At 47.5% G+C, this 16,843-nt stretch overlaps 2 protein-coding genes across 2 annotated transcripts in view; one reads left to right on the top strand and one right to left on the bottom strand.

Moving 5' to 3' along the window:
* SELENOH (selenoprotein H) overlaps positions 1 to 3,714 on the top strand; it is a 7,767-nt gene extending 4,053 nt beyond the window's left edge. The window contains exons 3-4 of the mRNA XM_073601575.1: positions 1,039 to 1,150; positions 3,555 to 3,714. Of these exons, the coding sequence (XP_073457676.1) occupies positions 1,039 to 1,139 (101 nt within the window). The 3' untranslated portion in view covers positions 1,140 to 1,150; positions 3,555 to 3,714. The remainder of the gene's footprint in view (positions 1 to 1,038; positions 1,151 to 3,554) is intronic.
* Positions 3,715 to 10,733: 7,019 nt separating this feature from the next.
* On the bottom strand, positions 10,734 to 15,995 carry LOC141111472 (kelch repeat and BTB domain-containing protein 8-like). The gene is made up of 4 exons (XM_073603765.1): positions 15,923 to 15,995; positions 13,653 to 13,731; positions 12,646 to 12,873; positions 10,734 to 12,261 (listed from the first exon to the last, which is right to left on the bottom strand). The coding sequence occupies exons 1-4, from the start codon at positions 15,981 to 15,983 to the stop codon at positions 10,734 to 10,736; spliced, it is 1,896 nt and encodes a 631-aa protein (XP_073459866.1). The 5' UTR covers positions 15,984 to 15,995.
* Between the last annotated feature and the right edge of the window lie 848 nt (positions 15,996 to 16,843).

Raw genomic sequence — 16,843 nt, 5'->3', positions numbered from 1 at the left:
CTTCATGGTTTCCTATCTGCACATTTTCAAGAGATGTATTGGTTTTTTGTTGGTTGGTTGTAGGTTTTTTGTTGGTTGGTTGTAGGTTTTTTGTTGGTTGGTTGTAGGTTTTTTGTTGGTTGGTTGTAGGTTTTTTGTTGGTTGGTTGGTTGTAGGTTTTTTGTTGGTTGGTTGGTTGTAGGTTTTTTGTTGGTTGGTTGGTTGTAGGTTTTTTGTTGGTTGGTTGGTTGTAGGTTTTTTGTTGGTTGGTTGGTTGTAGGTTTTTTGTTGGTTGGTTGGTTGTAGGTTTTTTGTTGGTTGGTTGGTTGTAGGTTTTTTGTTGGTTGGTTGGTTGTAGGTTTTTTGTTGGTTGGTTGGTTGTAGGTTTTTTGTTGGTTGGTTGGTTGTAGGTTTTTTGTTGGTTGGTTGGTTGTAGGTTTTTTGTTGGTTGGTTGGTTGTAGGTTTTTTGTTGGTTGGTTGGTTGTAGGTTTTTTGTTGGTTGGTTGTAGGTTTTTTGTTGGTTTTGTTTGGTTGTAGGTTTTTTGTTGGTTGGTTGTAGGTTTTTTGTTGGTTGGTTGGTTGTAGGTTTTTTGTTGGTTGGTTGGTTGTAGGTTTTTTGTTGGTTGGTTGGTTGTAGGTTTTTTGTTGGTTGGTTGTAGGTTTTTTGTTGGTTGGTTGTAGGTTTTTTGTTGGTTTTGTTTGGTTGTAGGTTTTTTGTTGGTTGGTTGTAGGTTTTTTGTTGGTTGTAGGTTTTTTGTTGGTTGGTTGTAGGTTTTTGGTTGGTTGGTTGGTTGTAGGTTTTTTGTTGGTTGTAGGTTTTTTGTTGGTTGGTTGTAGGTTTTTGGTTGGTTGGTTGTAGGGGTTTTTGGTTGGTTGTAGGGGTTTTTTGTTGGTTGGTTGGTTGGTTGTAGGGGTTTTTTGTTGGTTGGTTGGTTGTAGGGGTTTTTTGTTGGTTGGTTGTGGGTGGTGGTGGTGTGTGTGGTGGGTTTTTTTTTTTTTTTTCCCCCTCTCTGCTCCAAAATGTTGATTGTTCAGCTTTATCCTTTTCCTCCTGACAGGAGTGGAAATCTGGACGGGAATTAAGAAAGGTCCACCCAGAAAACTGAAGTTTCCCGACCCCCAGGAGATCGTCTCCTCGGTGAAGAAGGCTTTACAGTAACTACACTGCAGGTTGGTGTCTTGGTGATACTCGGATGTCTCCCCCCTCCCCAATCCTCCTTTTCTGGGGTCCCCCCCATGGCGCCGCTCCTCCCCTGCTGAGTGTCCCCAGAGAAAGCCACTTGCCCCTGTGTGGGGGGGGGGGGTGTGTGTGTTCGCTCCCGAGCCACATCTGTCCTCCATAAGATGCACAGAACGCAGCCACTGCCCCACCGCTCCCTCCTCGCTGGCTGTGATTGACAATGGCTGCTGTGTCCTAGCCAATGAGGAGGGGGAGAGCTGCTGCTCTCATGCACATTGCTGGATCAGGTAAGTACTGGGGGGGAGGGGAGTTGGCCGAGGGGGGAACTGCACGTGTATAGAATGCATGAAGGTTAAACAAAAAACTGCTTACCTTTATATCCTATTTAAGAAGCTTACACTTGAAAGTCCCTATATATTGTATACAGAAATTTAGACCGGAGCAAAATGACCTAGCAGCATGTCTTTGTAGTGATGGAGGAACCCCACACAAGCACAGGGAGGTCATGCAAACTCCATGCAGATGGGTCCTCCCGTTTGAATGGCAGCCAAGACACCAAGTGGTGACTAAGCCGCATTACATGAAACGATATTCAATTCTGAGCCAATGGCAGGATAACTGATGAGCACGGATCTTATTGGGGTGCAACAGATATATTTTCTCCCACAAAATGAAGCTGGTTGCAGTGAATGCGCTGGAGTATCCCTGCCCCAGTTATACGCGATTATTGCCAAAAGTATTGGGACGCCTGCCTTTACACGCAAATGAACTTTAATGACATCCCAGTCTTAGTCCGTAGGGTTCAATATTGAGTTGGCTCCGCCATTTGCAGCTATAACAGCTTCAACTCTTCCGGGAAGGCCGTCCACAAGGTTTAGGAGTGTGTCTATGGGAATGTTTGACCATTCTTCCAGGAGCACATGTGTGAGATCAGGCACTGATGTTGGACAAGAAGGCTCGGTTCAGATATGAGCTGAATGCTGCTCACAGCGGGGGGGGGGGGGGGGGGGGGGTCCGGTTCATCCTGATTCAACAAACCTGCTGCGGAGATATGTGAACTGGCTCCATAGAGAGCTGGTCAAAATCTCCCGCATCCAACCCGCAATGGTGTGAACCCAGCCTTGGAACACCTTTTGGATAAATATCGGGTTATGGTCAGGACTCTGTGCAGGCCAGTCAAGTTCCTCCACCCCAAACTCGCTCATTAAAGGTCCACCCTAAAAAAAAAAAAAAAGCATAAAAATGCTCCTAAAAATCTGGAAAAAAAATTTTTTTTACTTACCAGAAATGGCTGTTGCTAGGCAGAACTTCCGACTGTGCGGTGATCTTCATTCTTCTCCTCGCATTGTCTTCTGGGGAATGGGACGCGCTGTGTTCTGGGAACTGTGTGTGTGTCCCAGAACACAGCTGGCCATTCACAAAGAGCTGTGCGACTCGCGCATGCGTGGTAGGAAACGGGCAGTGAAGCCACAAGGCTCCACTGCCTGCTTCCCTTAGTTTGAATGGTGGCGCCGGGACCCAATCCGATGGACGGATCGGCCTCGGGCTGCCGACATCGCGGGCACCCTGGACAGGTAAGTGTGCTTATTAAAAGTCAGCAGCTACAGTGTTTGTAGCTGCTGACTTTTGAAAGTCTTTTTTTTTTTTTTTTTTTTTTTCAGCTGGACCTCCGCTTTTAATATTTTTGTGGACCTTGCTTTGTACACTGGTGCGCAGTCATGTTGGAACAGGAAGGGGCCATCCCCAAACTGTTCCCACAAAGTTGGGAGCATGAAATTGTCCAAAATGTCTTGGAATGCTGACGCCTTAAGAGTTCCCTTCACTGGAACTAAGGGGCCAAACCCAACCCCTGAAAAACAACCCCCACGCCATAATCCCCCTCCACCAAATGATTTGGACCAGTGCACAAAGCAAGGTCCATCAAGAGTTTGGGGTGGAGGAACTTGACTGGCCTGCACAGAGTCCTGACCTCAACCCGATAGAACACCTTTGGGATGAATTAGTGGAGACTGCAAGCCAGGCCTTCTCATCCAACATCACAAATGCTCTTCTGGAAGAATGGTCAAACATTCCCATAGACACCCTCCTAAACCTTGTGGACGGCCTTCCCAGAAGAGTTGAAGCTGTTATAGCTGCAAAGGGCAGAGCCAACTCATGTCGATACAATGCGGAGATCAGCTTTAAGTGATATTGATCCAAAAACATACCGGACAGACCTGGGATAAACGTGAAGTTGAATTTCCTTTTTTACGTTGTTGAATTTCCTTTTTTACGTTGTTGAATTTCCTTTTTTACGTTGTTGAATTTCCTTTTTTACGTTGTTGAATTTCCTTTTTTACGTTGTTGAATTTCCTTTTTTACGTTGTTGAATTTCCTTTTTTACGTTCCCTCTAGAGTTCCTCCTGGGCCCGGCGCTAATGATGGGATGTAGCCAATGGGGAGTCTCCAGTTACATCGCTGAGAATTGGCCGGCAGAGGAGGAGCGCTCTGTAGATGATACTGAACACTGGGGAGAGTTTTATAGATGTTTGAAAATAAAAGTTTCTTTATATAATTTTGTGTCCTTTTGTTGCATTGAAAAAGTTCTTTTTTTTTTTTTTTTTTTAAGGTTGTTGGCAGAGGCCTATTCCAGGTTTCTTTTAGGCCAGATCCAGATTCACACTTGTGAATGGGGGGGCAGGTTGCGATTAGCTGCGGGGCAGAAAAGGGTCGCTGTGTCCAGGGGCCACATGGGCTGTTCAGATCTGATAGGGAGGAAATGCTCAGCATAGACACTCACTGAAAACTGAGCATGTGCAGAGCTGCCAACACTACTCTGCAAAATCCCCAAACGCAATTGGGGAACATGGACAGGAGGGGGAGATAGAGAGCAGCAGGATCAACCAGGTTTATACAGAAAACCAATCTTGTAGTGATGGAGTATGAACAGCGTGTAATACACCATTTATCAGTCGTTTTGTTTTTTTTTTAATGTGGGTTTAATCCTTTCATGCCTAAGCCCATTTGCTAATTTTTTTTATAGCAGAGACCCTAGAGCAGGGGTGTCCAAATTTTTTTTTTTTTTTTTTTTGGAAGGAGCCATCAGAAGATGGGGACACTGTAGTCATAAAGGGATGGACATGGTCAGCAACAATACTCAGGGAGGCCGTGGTGTATAAACCATGATCAATTGGTACTAAGGGGCCCAAAGTGTGCCAAGAAAATATCTCCCCCCCCCCCCCACCATTACACCCCCACCACCAGCCTGAACTGGGGATATCCCATCCCCCACACCATTACACCCCCACCACCAGCCTGACCCGGTGATACCCCATCCCCCACACCATTACACCCCCACCACCAGCCTGAACCGGTGATATCCCATCCCCCACACCATTACACCCCCACCACCAGCCTGAACCGGTGATATCCCATCCCCCACACCATTACACCCCCACCACCAGCCTGAACCGGTGATATCCCATCCCCCACACCATTACACCCCCACCACCAGCCTGACCCGGTGATACCCCATCCCCCACACCATTACACCCCCACCACCAGCCTGAACCGGTGATACCCCATCCCCCACACCATTACACCCCCACCACCAGCCTGAACCGGTGATATCCCATCCCCCACACCATTACACCCCCACCACCAGCCTGAACCGGTGATATCCCATCCCCCACACCATTACACCCCCACCACCAGCCTGAACCGGTGATACCCCATCCCCCACACCATTACACCCCCACCACCAGCCTGAACCGGTGATACCCCATCCCCCACACCATTACACCCCCACCACCAGCCTGAACCGGTGATATCCCATCCCCCCACACCATTACACCCCCACCACCAGCCTGAACCAGCGATACCCCATCCCCCACACCATTACACCCCCACCACCAGCCTGAACCGGTGATACAAGGCAGGATGGATCCATGCGCCAAATTCTGACCCCATCATCTGAATGTCGCAGCTGAAATCCAGACTCATCAGACCAGGCAACGTTTTTCCAAACTTCTCTTGTCCAATTTTGGTGATCCTGTGCCAATTGTGGCCTCAGTTTCCTGTTCTTAGAGTTGTACCCGGTGTGGTCTTCTGCTGCTGTAACCCGTCTGCTTCAAGGTTGGATGTGTTGTGTGTTCAGAGATGGTATTCTGCATATCTTGGGTGTAATGAGTGGTAATTTGAGTTCCTGTTGCCTTTCTATCATCTGGAACCAGTCTGCCCATTCTCCTCTGACATCAACGAGGCATTTTCCTCCACACAACTGCCGCTCACTGGATATTTTTTCTTTTTCCCACCATTCTCTATAAACCCCCGGGAGATGGTCGTGTGTGAAAATCCCAGAAATACTCAGACCAGCCCGTCTGCCACCAACAATCCATGCCACGTTCAAAGTCACGGAGATCCCCTTTCTTCCCTATTTCTGATGCTCAGTTTGAACTTCAGAAAGTCGTCTAGATGCCTAAATAGATCGAGTTGCTGCCATGCGATTGGCTCATTATCAATTTATGTTTCCAAGCAATTGAACGGGTGTACCCAATAAAGTGGCCGGGGAGTGTATAACCAAGGTTGGTGGTGACTCTCCCCGTTTCCCCCGGGAATTGGTTCTTCTGAGGATCCAGGTTGATGATGATCAGAAGCCTTGATGTAATAAAACTGTTACTAACGTATCTTTTCTTTTATGCAAAGAGGGGAAATTGTATTATGGTGGAAGGCCCCCCCCCCCGTGGGTTTATGGGGGGAAAAAAAAAAAATCAAATGCTGTTTTACCACTTTATAAAATTGACTTACCGCAATCGGAACTGCCCTAAGAAGTTCAATAAGATATGACGGCTTAGGAAGGAGTCCGACACTGTGCCTTGTTGTCCTAGCCAAAGCTGAACATGGGATGGAATCTTCTGTGGGGCCCTAACTTACATGACTGTTGGTTGTCGCTTATTTGATGTGTACTCCGCCACCGCCCCCCCCCCCCCCCATCCATCCGCCCGGCCCCTTTCAGGATGCATAGATTCCTATGGCGGGGGGCGGTACTTCTTGAAGCACCTGATTAGAGCCAGAGGCTCTAATAGGCTTCAAAATAGGGTGGGCTCGGGGTGCAGAGAGTGCACCCTGATACCACCCAATTGTGTGGCGATAGCTAATTAATTTTCGCTATTTCCACACTAACCTTCCTCCCCACCGATCAGGAGGCAGGGCGTCAGACCTGCTTCCTGAGTGGCCAAAGGGTGGTGGTGTCGGTGGGCACAGTGGCTGCATATGATGGGGGGGGGGGGTTTCAGTATTTTTCAGTTTGTTTGCACCCCCCCCAAAAAATTTTGACCACTGGTGTACTCTATTACCTGTCTAATACGTTCGCCTGTACTATGTCTTTTGATTTAGTCCATTCTTGGACAAATTTGTACCAAGCCTTGACTTTGTCTCAAAAAAAAAAAAAAAAAAGTTTTATTAACAAAACAGAAAAAGGTTAGTGGAATCCCCTCCAAAGTTGGAGTTGAGGTGTCTCCAATGAAGGGTCCTGGTAATACTCCATCATACAAAGACATTGTAGACAATTGTGCTCTTCCAACATGGTAGCAAGGAAATCATTTCTCAGGATGCAGATCCAGTGCACTGGACAGAGACTGATAAAGACCCTTCATTTAAATGTGGACTGGAGGTCAGAAATGTCTGAGACCCCCAGCAGCACTGGGAGGATGGACTGGCCATCAAGAGTTTCCCGGTGGGCCGATGGCTCAGTGGGCCGGTTTCAGGGGCCACCAATTGCATCTGCAGTGCGCGGCGATCTACCCGTCAACCGCTGACAGCTGGCGCCTGACGGGTAGATCGAGATTTAGCCAGCACGCAGAGTAGCGCAGGAAGAGTCTGTAGTAGGTGCTCTCTCATGTCACGCTTCTCCCCGGCGGCACCTCCTCTCTTCTCGTAACAGAATTAGAGTGGTGTATCCGCGCAACGGAACAAGAAGTTGAAATGGGGGGAAAAAAAAAATAAAAAATCGCATACAGGACTGGACTGCTGCCTCCACAGACGTAATTTCCACCGAAGTGGGAAAAACTAAAGGTAAATGAAAGGTTAATGTGTGGGTGTGGCGCCGTCCTAGGTATTGAGACTAAAGAATACCATGTGAATCGTATATAAACAAAATGACCCACTGTGAGTTTGGGGGGGGGGGGGGGGGGGAAATCAAAGACAGGAATGAGGAGAGGGTCCGGTTCCTGACATCCAAAGTGACTGTGCTATATAAAAGATATTTCAAACCACATATATTAATTATTTGTCATAAAAAGTCTTTATCAAACATGAATAATACTAAATAAATAAATTCATGTTTTGATAAAAGATTATTTTATTTATTTAGTATTATTCATGTTTGATAAAGACTTTTTATGACAAATAATTAATATATGTGGTTTGAAATATCTTTATATAGCACAGTCACCGCACACTCTCCTCATTCCTGTCTTTGATTTCCCCCCCCCCCCCCCCCCGACTCACAGTGGGTCATTTTGTTTATATACGATTCACATGGTATTCTTTAGGCCTCTTTCTCACGGGGCGGATCAGTGATGATCCGCCCCGTGAACATCCGCTGGCTCAGCGGGGATCGCTCCGCCGATCCCCGCTGAGCAGGAAGATGACAGGTGCATCGCTGCACGCTGTGCAGCGACGGACCTGTCAGAGCGCCGCTCTCCCCTATGGGGGATCGGATGATGACGGACCGTAGTTTCCGCCGTCACCCGATCCGATCACGGATGGAAAAGTAGGTTTTTTTCTCCGTTACACTTTTCGGATCGGAGCGGGGTCGGATGACAGCGGACATGTCACCGCTGACATCCGACGCTCCATAGGGATGAATGTATGTCCGTTTTTCATCCGAAAACGGAAGGATGAAAAACGGACATACGGATCGTCCGTGTGAAAGAGGCCTTAGTCTCAATACCTAGGACAGCGCCACACCCACATATTAACCTTTCATTTACCTCCTCTCTTCTCGTCCATCCCCATTGGCTTGTGACATCATCTGGGATGGACGAGAAGAGAGGAGGGGCCGCCGGGGAGCAGCGTGACATGAGAGAGAACCTACTACAGAAGCTTCCTGCTACTCTGCATGCTGGCTAGTAAACAATCCCATCATATGCCCTGATGTGTCCTGTGCCCCAATGTGCCATGTGACCAGATGTGTCCTGTGCCCCAAGGTGCCATGTGACCAGATGTGTCCTGTGCCCCAATGTGCCATGTGCCCCGTGGCCTGATGTGCCATGTGCCCTGTGGCCTGATGTGCCATGTGACCAGATGTGTCCTGTGCCCCAATGTGCCATGTGCCCCGTGGCCTGATGTGCCATGTGACCAGATGTGTCCTGTGCCCCAATGTGCCATGTGACCAGATGTGTCCTGTGCCCCAATGTGCCATGTGACCAGATGTGTCCTGTGCCCCAATGTGCCATGTGACCAGATGTGTCCTGTGCCCCAATGTGCCATGTGACCAGATGTGTCCTGTGCCCCAATGTGCCATGTGACCAGATGTGTCCTGTGCCCCAATGTGCCATGTGCCATGTGCCCTGATGTGCCATGTACCTCAATGTCCTGTGCCCTGATGTGCTGGGCTCTGTACCTTGATGTGGCCTGGTGTGCCGTACCCTGTGTTGTGTCCTGTACCCCAATGTGCCTTGTGCTCTGATGTGCCATGTACCCTGATGTGTTGTGCCCTGGGCCGGTCTGGATGTTGTCCAGGGCCACATTTTTGTCCCAGTCCAGCCCTGAGCACTGCGTACCACCCACATCTAGGACCCTGAAGACCGACCCCCCCCCCCCCCTCCCCGGCACACCCTAAACCTGGAAGCAAACATCAATGTACCCCAGTGTGTCGCTTTGCCTATACCTGCCGCCATTCTGCAGTACATTGCGGGCGGTCCGGAAATCATTAAAAAGAGAAACCTTTGAGAGGGTTCCATGAAAAGATATTTTTCTGTATCAGGTTGAAGACATTCACATACGGACAGGAGTATGTTTAATATTCTTTTATTAAATACAGAGAAAATCCAAATCTACAAAACAGAGCTGAATATTTTGTGCCCAACCCCCCCCCCCCACACATACCTCCCTCAAATGATAAAATTGGATTTGGTTCCCAGAAATTAAAAAACACTTTTCAGAGCCAAGGACTTTAAAACAAGCCTGCAGATCATTTCTGACTTCACTTGCTGTGTGCTTGTTCCAGGTGAAAAGGCTCAGAATAGATGCATCTATTTCTATTCACTTTAAAAAAAAACAGGGGTCCCCAACCCCCGAGGCCGCGGATCGGTACCAGTCCCTAGCCTGTTGATGACAGCGGGAGGCGAGCCGTGACTTGTGGTCCGAACAGAACTACCACAGACCCCAGTCACCTCCCGCTATGTGGCCATGCCTGTTGTCTCCTCTTCCGCAATGTCATCCTATCGGCAGGGCAGGCGGCGGGAGGAGCTGGGGGACCTGCACAGAGAGAGGGAGTCTTCTCATATTAACAAGTGGGTAATCACTCCCTTTGTTGTTAATATGATCAATTGGGCAGCTCCCGCTCTCCATCCAGATCTGCAGGGGGACATGACTGCAAGGGGCACTATGGTATTAAGGGGACTGAAATGGAAAATAAGTACAGCGCTGCGCTAAGCCAAAGGAGGGTAGAATAGCTGCTAACACACCTATAGACTCAAGGCAAAAAGTAACATCAAAAAAATAAAAAAGTGTAGCGCTATAATCCATACCCATGTGTATCACAATACATAAGTGCATATATAAGGTGAAATGCTGACAAAACATATATGACCATAAATATGGATAATACGGTGTTAATCACAAGAGAAATTAAAAAATAATAAATGTACTTTGTTATCAAGTGTACCAGTGACTAGTACTGCGAAACTACTATTAAGGGGACTGCACTGCAATCATTACAGTGCCCTTTAACAGTGCAGTCCCCTTCCCATCACAGCCCCTCCCCCCACCTTACAGCCCAGTCCCCTTCCCATTACAGCCCCCCCCCCCTATAGCCCCCCCAACAGTCCAGACCCCTTCCCATCACGGCCCCTCCCCCCACCTTACAGCCCAGTCCCCTTCCCATTACAGCCCCCCCCCTTACAGCCCAGTCCCCTTCCCATTACAGCCCCCCCCCTTACAGCCCAGTCCCCTTCCCATTACAGCCCCCCCCCCCCTTACAGCCCAGTCCCCTTCCCATTACAGCCCCCCCCCCCTTACAGCCCAGTCCCCTTCCCATTACAGCCCCCCCCCCTTACAGCCCAGTCCCCTTCCCATTACAGCGCCCCCCCCCCCCCCAACAGCCCAGTCCCCTTCCCATTACAGCCCCCCCCCCCCTTACAGCCCAGTCCCCTTCCCATCACAGTGAAGGCTTCCTTACATTAAAGGGGACTGCACTGTAAAAAAGGGACAACTATAATGTAAAGGGGGAGGGGGGGGGGGGCTGTGATGTGACCCCCTGGAAAAATTGACTGCCACAAAAAAAAAAAATTGGGGGGGGGGGCCACTGCTTTGGAACCCAACTTCTCTGTCAGCTTTCCTCATTTGGCTGGGTTTTGTTCATTCACATTTTCAACAGAGCCCCTGGCTACAAGCATCCCTAATAAGGTCCCTCCCCCTGATTATTCTCCCCCAACCCATTCTCAGTTCACCATCGCTTATAAAATTGTAGTTTGATCTCCTGCCGGGAATGAGGGGGGAGAGGTGTTTCAGGGGAACCAGCAGATTGATGCTTCCAAAGTCATCAAGCAGAAAAGGAAGGTTCTCTTTGCACAAAGTCCACCCAGGTTCACCTGGACTCCAGTAGAACATCTTATTGCGACTCCTACCATGATAACCGGCCCCTCCTACGATATAAATCCTGTGCTTCCAGCGTACAACCGCAGAACCAGAACTACTTTCCAAGGCAGGTGGAATTGTTCCATGACAAATTCTTCCTAGATGATCCATAATGAAGCTCTTACAAATGGTTTTGGTCTGTTCGTCATGCCGAAGATCTGAGTCAAATTCAGTGTACGGTGGAGAGGTACCATATGGTGTATATGCATCACTATCACAATCGGCCAGTCTGATTTTATAACTTGCAACGATGCATATCTTGTCATCCATTGTCACAGCTCTTGCAGCTGAAAAGGTCACGGGTAGAGAGAACTGACTCCAAGTGTCTGTCGGCACATCATAAATATGGAATCCCTGATGGTGTAAATGGTCTAAAAAGGTCTCAGTCATCCCGCCGATCGCAAACAGTCTTCCTTTCAGCACTGCGCTAGCAAAGCTATGTAGTGCCGCGGGCATGCTGGACAGATTGCGCCAACTATTGTCCAACACGTTGAAGCATTCCACCGAGTCTGTGGGTTCAAGGTCGTTATGTCCACCAAAGGCATAGAGCGTGTTTCTGTAGGCTAGGAAGCCATGACAAGCTCTTGGATGGGTCATAGAAGGGAGTTCTTTCCATTCATTTAATACAGAATCATACATGTGCAGTGCATTGGAAGCACGATATTCTTTCTTAAACCCACCCGAAACATATACTTTACAGCCTACAGATACAATTCCAGATTGTTCTATGTAGCCACAAAAAGGAAGCTTCTCCCAAGAGCATGTCCTGGGATCGTAGGCATTTAAATAGTAATCCTCTTCGCTTGGGTCCGTTTCCTCTAATGCCATCGGGTCTATGCAAAGTATTCTCTCCTCAAACATCCCTTGGCGCAAGCGGATTCCTGTTGGAGACTGGAGAGGGGAGTCATCGCTGGGTATGTTCTCGCTGACCTTTCCCAGCTCGTCTGGAGTCAGAAGTGGTAGCCTGAGGACCTTCAACAGTTCTGGGGGAAGAGGATTGTCCTTCCGGGTGCGAAATTCCCACCAGGAGCGGGCGAGGTCATAGACGGCAAGTTCTGAAGAAACCGTCAAGTCGTCCGAAGACAGAATGTTGACCAGTTCTTCCATCTCCAAGTGGAAAAAGTCTTCTTTGGCGGATAGGGAGCTCATATTCTGTCCTATATGGCTCAACGTTTCTTCCAAGAGGATTCCGTGATTGTGACTGTGAGCTAATCTGTAGATCCAAAGACAGTTTCCATTGTCGATCCTCTTTGCAAGGTACCTAAATAAAAAAAATAAAAAAGGGAGAGTTGAATACAAAAAAAAATATCTTTGCTTACAAGTGCAAATGCTTTCAACTTTATAATTCCAGATAAAACAAGCAAAGTCCCCACCTGGGACCTTCTCCACTGACATGTTTCACCCATAAAACTTGGCCTTTGTGCAAACCTATAAAGTTGCCAGCATTTAAACCTTCCTGGAGTGCAGCTGGCTCTCTCTCCTTTCTAATCTGTCAGTTTGATGGTGGGGTAGAAGAACTAAGAATGTGCACAATGTGGGTGTTCTTCATTTTCTGCTAAATTAGACTTACAAGGTATCACTTTCACACGTGAATCCTAAAGTGCTAATGAGACAAGAGCTCCCTTTAAAGTCAAAAAGTCTTTACCTGCTGCACAGATCTTGCATGGCCGTGATCTGCAGACGGCTGGACAGGATAAACAGGTCCTCCATGTTGTCCAAGGTGAGATGGACCTCCCCCGTGTAGATGTAGTGCAGGACGGTCTGCAGGACAGAAGAGGGGACATCCGAAAGACAAACCTCCCCGAGCTCAGCCTCCTTCATGGGACACGTGAAGAGGGCGCTGAAGTAAGGACTGACTGAGGCCAGGACGACCCTGGAAGCAATAAGAGGACACTTGCTGCATCACACAGGAGGACAGATAATGATGTATGGTCAATGAAGGACAATCTATTGCACCACTACTTTTCAACATTCTCAGACACCCCCCCCCCTTTATAATTGCCCCAAATACTCACCTAAATCTGAGGTCAGGCGATATGCCACCTCCTGAGTCTTCTTTCTACTTCTCTGCAGAGGAGGGTGGTCCTTCTTCAGGTGTCCACACTATTTTCTCACTTTCAGTCCATGTGACACCAGCGTTAGAATTCGGAGGAGCGGTTGTCACAGATCTCAAAAACATTGTTGGAGTTCTAACGGTTACCCTATGCCAGGGGTCCTCAAACTATGGCCCTCCAGTTGTTCAGGAACTACAAATTCCCATCATGCCTAGTCATATCTGCGAATGTCAGAGTTTTACAATGCCTCATGGGATGTGTAGTTCTGCAACAGCTGGAGGGGCGTAGTCTGAAGATCCCTGCCCTATGCTACTAAAATTTGCATTTCCCCCGTTGGAGAGATCTCCCATTGCCTTAGTGCAGGGATCTCCAAACTACGGCCCTCCAGGAATTGTAGTTCTTGAACAACTGGACGGCCATAGTTTGGAGACCCCTGCCTCGTGGGGGGGGGGGGGGGGGGGGGGGAGATAAGAAATCCAATGGAGACATATATGGCAATAAAGATCTTACAGGGGCTCTAAACTTCTCTATCCCCCCAAAAAAAACCCAAAACTGAAAAATTTGTAATTTGAGGTAGAGCTTTAAGATTCTGACCTACCTATGACACCGGAAGCATTTATCTGAAGTTTGTATGGTGACATCACAAAGAATCTCAGAAAAGTACATCTCCTTCAACCCTGAGGACACCAAAGAGACAGAATTATTCCATTGACACTGTATGACCAAACATTTGTAATTCCCATCCAATTGATGGAGTTCAGGTCTTTCCAGTGAAGGGTCCTGGTAATACTCCATCATACAAAGACAATGTAGACAATTGAGCTCCTCCAACCTTGTGGTAACAGTTTGGTTCCAACATGACTGTCCACTGTCTACAAAGCCAGCTCCAAAAAAGAGACATGGAGTGACCAGTTTGGTGTGAAATAACTCGAGTGTCCTCTACAGAGCCCTGACCACAACCCTACTGAACATGTTTGGGATGATATGGAACAGACTGTAAGCCAGGTCTTGAAATAAAAAATGAAATAAAAAAAAAAAAAAAAAAACAATTATTATTCTGCCTAGTGACAGGACACCGATCCATGCGATCGGGAGCGGTGATCAGTGTCGTATCACACGTAGCCCCTCCCCCCCCCACAGTTAGAACACATCCCTAGGACACACTTAACACCTTCAGCGCTCCCCTAGTGGTCAACCCCTTCACTGCCAGTCACATTTTACACAGTAATCAATGCATTTTTATAGCACCGATCGCTGTATAAAGGACAACGGTCCCAAAATGGTGTCAAAAGTGTCCGATCTGCCCGCATAATGTGGCAGATCGTCGCCATTACTAGTAAATAAAAAAAATTAATAAAAATGTTATAAAAAACTATCCCCTATTTTGTAGACGCTATAACTTTTGCACAAACGCTTATTGCGATTTTTTTCTTTTTTACCAAAAATATGTAGAAGAATACGTATCGGCCTAAACTGAGGAAAAAAAAATGTTTTTTTTATATATTTTTTGGGGATATTTATTATAGCAAAAAGTAAAAAATAATGCGTTTTTTTTTTTAAATTGTTGCTATTTTCTTTGTTTATAGCGCAAAAAATAAAAACTGCAGAAGTGATCAAATACCACCAAAAGAAAGCTCTATTTGTGGGGGAAAAAAAAAAAAAAGGGACGTCAATTTTGTTTGGGAGCCACGTCTCACAACCGCGCAATTGTCAGTTAAATCGACGCAGCGCCGAATCGCATAAAAAACGCTCTGGTCTTTGGCCAGCCAAATGGTCCGGGGCTGAAGTGGTTAATGTCCCAAAGACTCGTATAGTTCTGATGGTCCCCCCAACATTTAATCCATAGGTTATATCTAATACAGGGGTGGCAGATGAGATGACCATACAAAATATTGTAATTCAATTTTGCATTTTTTTTTTTTTACTGGGAGTTACTTCCAGGATTCTACAGTCTTTAAAAAAAAAAAAAAAAAAAAAAAACAAATCTTCCAATAGCAGAATATGTTGCAGACTTGGCAAATCATTTTGCAACATTGTAGCAAGTTTATCATTCTCCGGGAGGCAGAACCATTGCAGTGAACAGAGGCTGAGAAAGAACTTTAGTTTAAAGTAGAACTATAGACAAAACATATTTTTTTCATTTTGGATAGAGTAAGTTTTTTTTTTCTTTGCCATCTGTGTCCCATTTGGGGAGATTTTCCCTTCACTTCCTTTTCTACATCCAAAACAGGAAGTGAGGGGAAAACCCTAAAAAAAAAAAAAAAAAATATTACGTGAATTTCTTGGGGACCCCCAAGTCACCAGAACTAGTGTCCCCATTGGAAAGTTTCCCCTTTATTACTTTTCTGGGGACAACCCAAAATTTGGGGGTTTTCCTTTCAATGATGAAGGGTAAACAGTATATAGAGAGGGGGTGAATCTCCTTAATGGGGACACCGACAGCAACAAAAACCGACAAGCGTACTAATCCCTCTCCACTCTAAAACGAAAAAAAAAAAAGTTTTGCCTTTAGTTATACTTTAAGCACTTGGCGACCTCCTACTACAGATAGGTATAGTATACTGCAGCAGAGCGGCCCCACTGTGCCCGCTCACGTAACACGTACGTGATCCAGGTCTTCTGGGTAGGTGTCAGGCGCCATCCCGGCTGTGATGCCATTCGCTCCAGCACATGTTAATCGGCGGGTCCCGGCCAATGATTTATGTCCGGCACCCGCTGATCATCTGAGCGAATGACAGAAGAGAGCTCTGTGCTAGTAAACAACACAGGGCTCTCTACAAATAGCAGCGATGTGTGTATATTTTTTTTTCTTCTGGCACATTGATAGAAAGACCCCCCCCCCCCCCCCGACCATGTGCTGAACCCCACCTGTAATAATACAATCTTTCATAAGGTCTTTATGATCGCTGAGCTCTTCTCTCTGCTCCATGGTGACAGTGGATGGTCCGACCCGATGTCTTTACAATAGAGGCAGCTATAAGTCCGTCTGGGGGGGCGGGGGGGTCAGCAACCAAACTCTGCAATAAAACTTTAGAATCACAAGAAAAATTAAAAAAGGGTAAAAAATACAGCAAAACAGTTTACTTCTAGAAAGATTCCACCAATTACTAACATTTCAAATCACCATCACTTTTACCAGCAGCTTTCAACAAGGAGTGCAGAAACCGGTTTAAAGTAACTGTCAGCATTCCCTGCAAAAGATCCCACTTGTTACAATCGGAGCGTGCGATCGATTTTATATCTGCCAACTACTATACCAGAGGTCTCCAAACTGCCACTCTTTGCTTGCTTATATCCAGCCCTTAGGGCACTATTCCTCCCAACGACGCCAACGATGGGGGGGCACTATTCCTCCCAACGACGCCAACGATGGGGGGGCACTATTCCTCCCAACGTCGCCAACGATGGGGGGGCACTATTCCTCCCAACGTCGCCAACGATGGGGGGGCACTATTCCTCCCAACGTCGCCAACGATGGGGGGGCACTATTCCTCCCAACGTCGCCAACGATGGGGGGGCACTATTCCTCCCAACGTCGCCAACGATGGGGGGGGGCACTATTCCTCCCGTCGTCGCCAACGATGGGGGGGGGCACTATTCCTCCCAACGACGCCAACGATGGGGGGGGGCACTATTCCTCCCAACGAGGCCAACGATGGGGGGGGCACTATTCCTCCCAACGAGGCCAACGATGGGGGGGGCACTATTCCTCCCAACGAGGCCAACGATGGGGGGGGCACTATTCCTCCCAACGAGGCCAACGATGGGGGGGGCACTATTCCTCCCAAC

Source organism: Aquarana catesbeiana, linkage group LG10 (assembly GCF_042186555.1).
Source record: "Aquarana catesbeiana isolate 2022-GZ linkage group LG10, ASM4218655v1, whole genome shotgun sequence".
In the NCBI taxonomy this organism is placed as follows: Eukaryota; Metazoa; Chordata; class Amphibia; order Anura; family Ranidae; genus Aquarana; species Aquarana catesbeiana.
The sequence above is the reverse complement of the archived record's forward strand: the minus strand, read 5'-3'. Positions and strand labels throughout refer to the sequence as shown.

Bases quoted from the DNA above. Each gene is read 5' to 3' on its own strand.
- LOC141111472 (XM_073603765.1), bottom strand. From the start codon at position 15,983: ATGGAGCAGAGAGAAGAGCTCAGCGATCATAAAGACCTTATGAAAGAT. The intron at 13,732-15,922 runs GTGGGGTTCAGC...TGGTGTCCTCAG, and splicing joins GAAAGATTGTATTATTACAG to GGTTGAAGGAGATGTACTTT. The intron at 12,874-13,652 runs GTAGGTCAGAAT...TATTGCTTCCAG, and splicing joins AAATGCTTCCGGTGTCATAG to GGTCGTCCTGGCCTCAGTCA.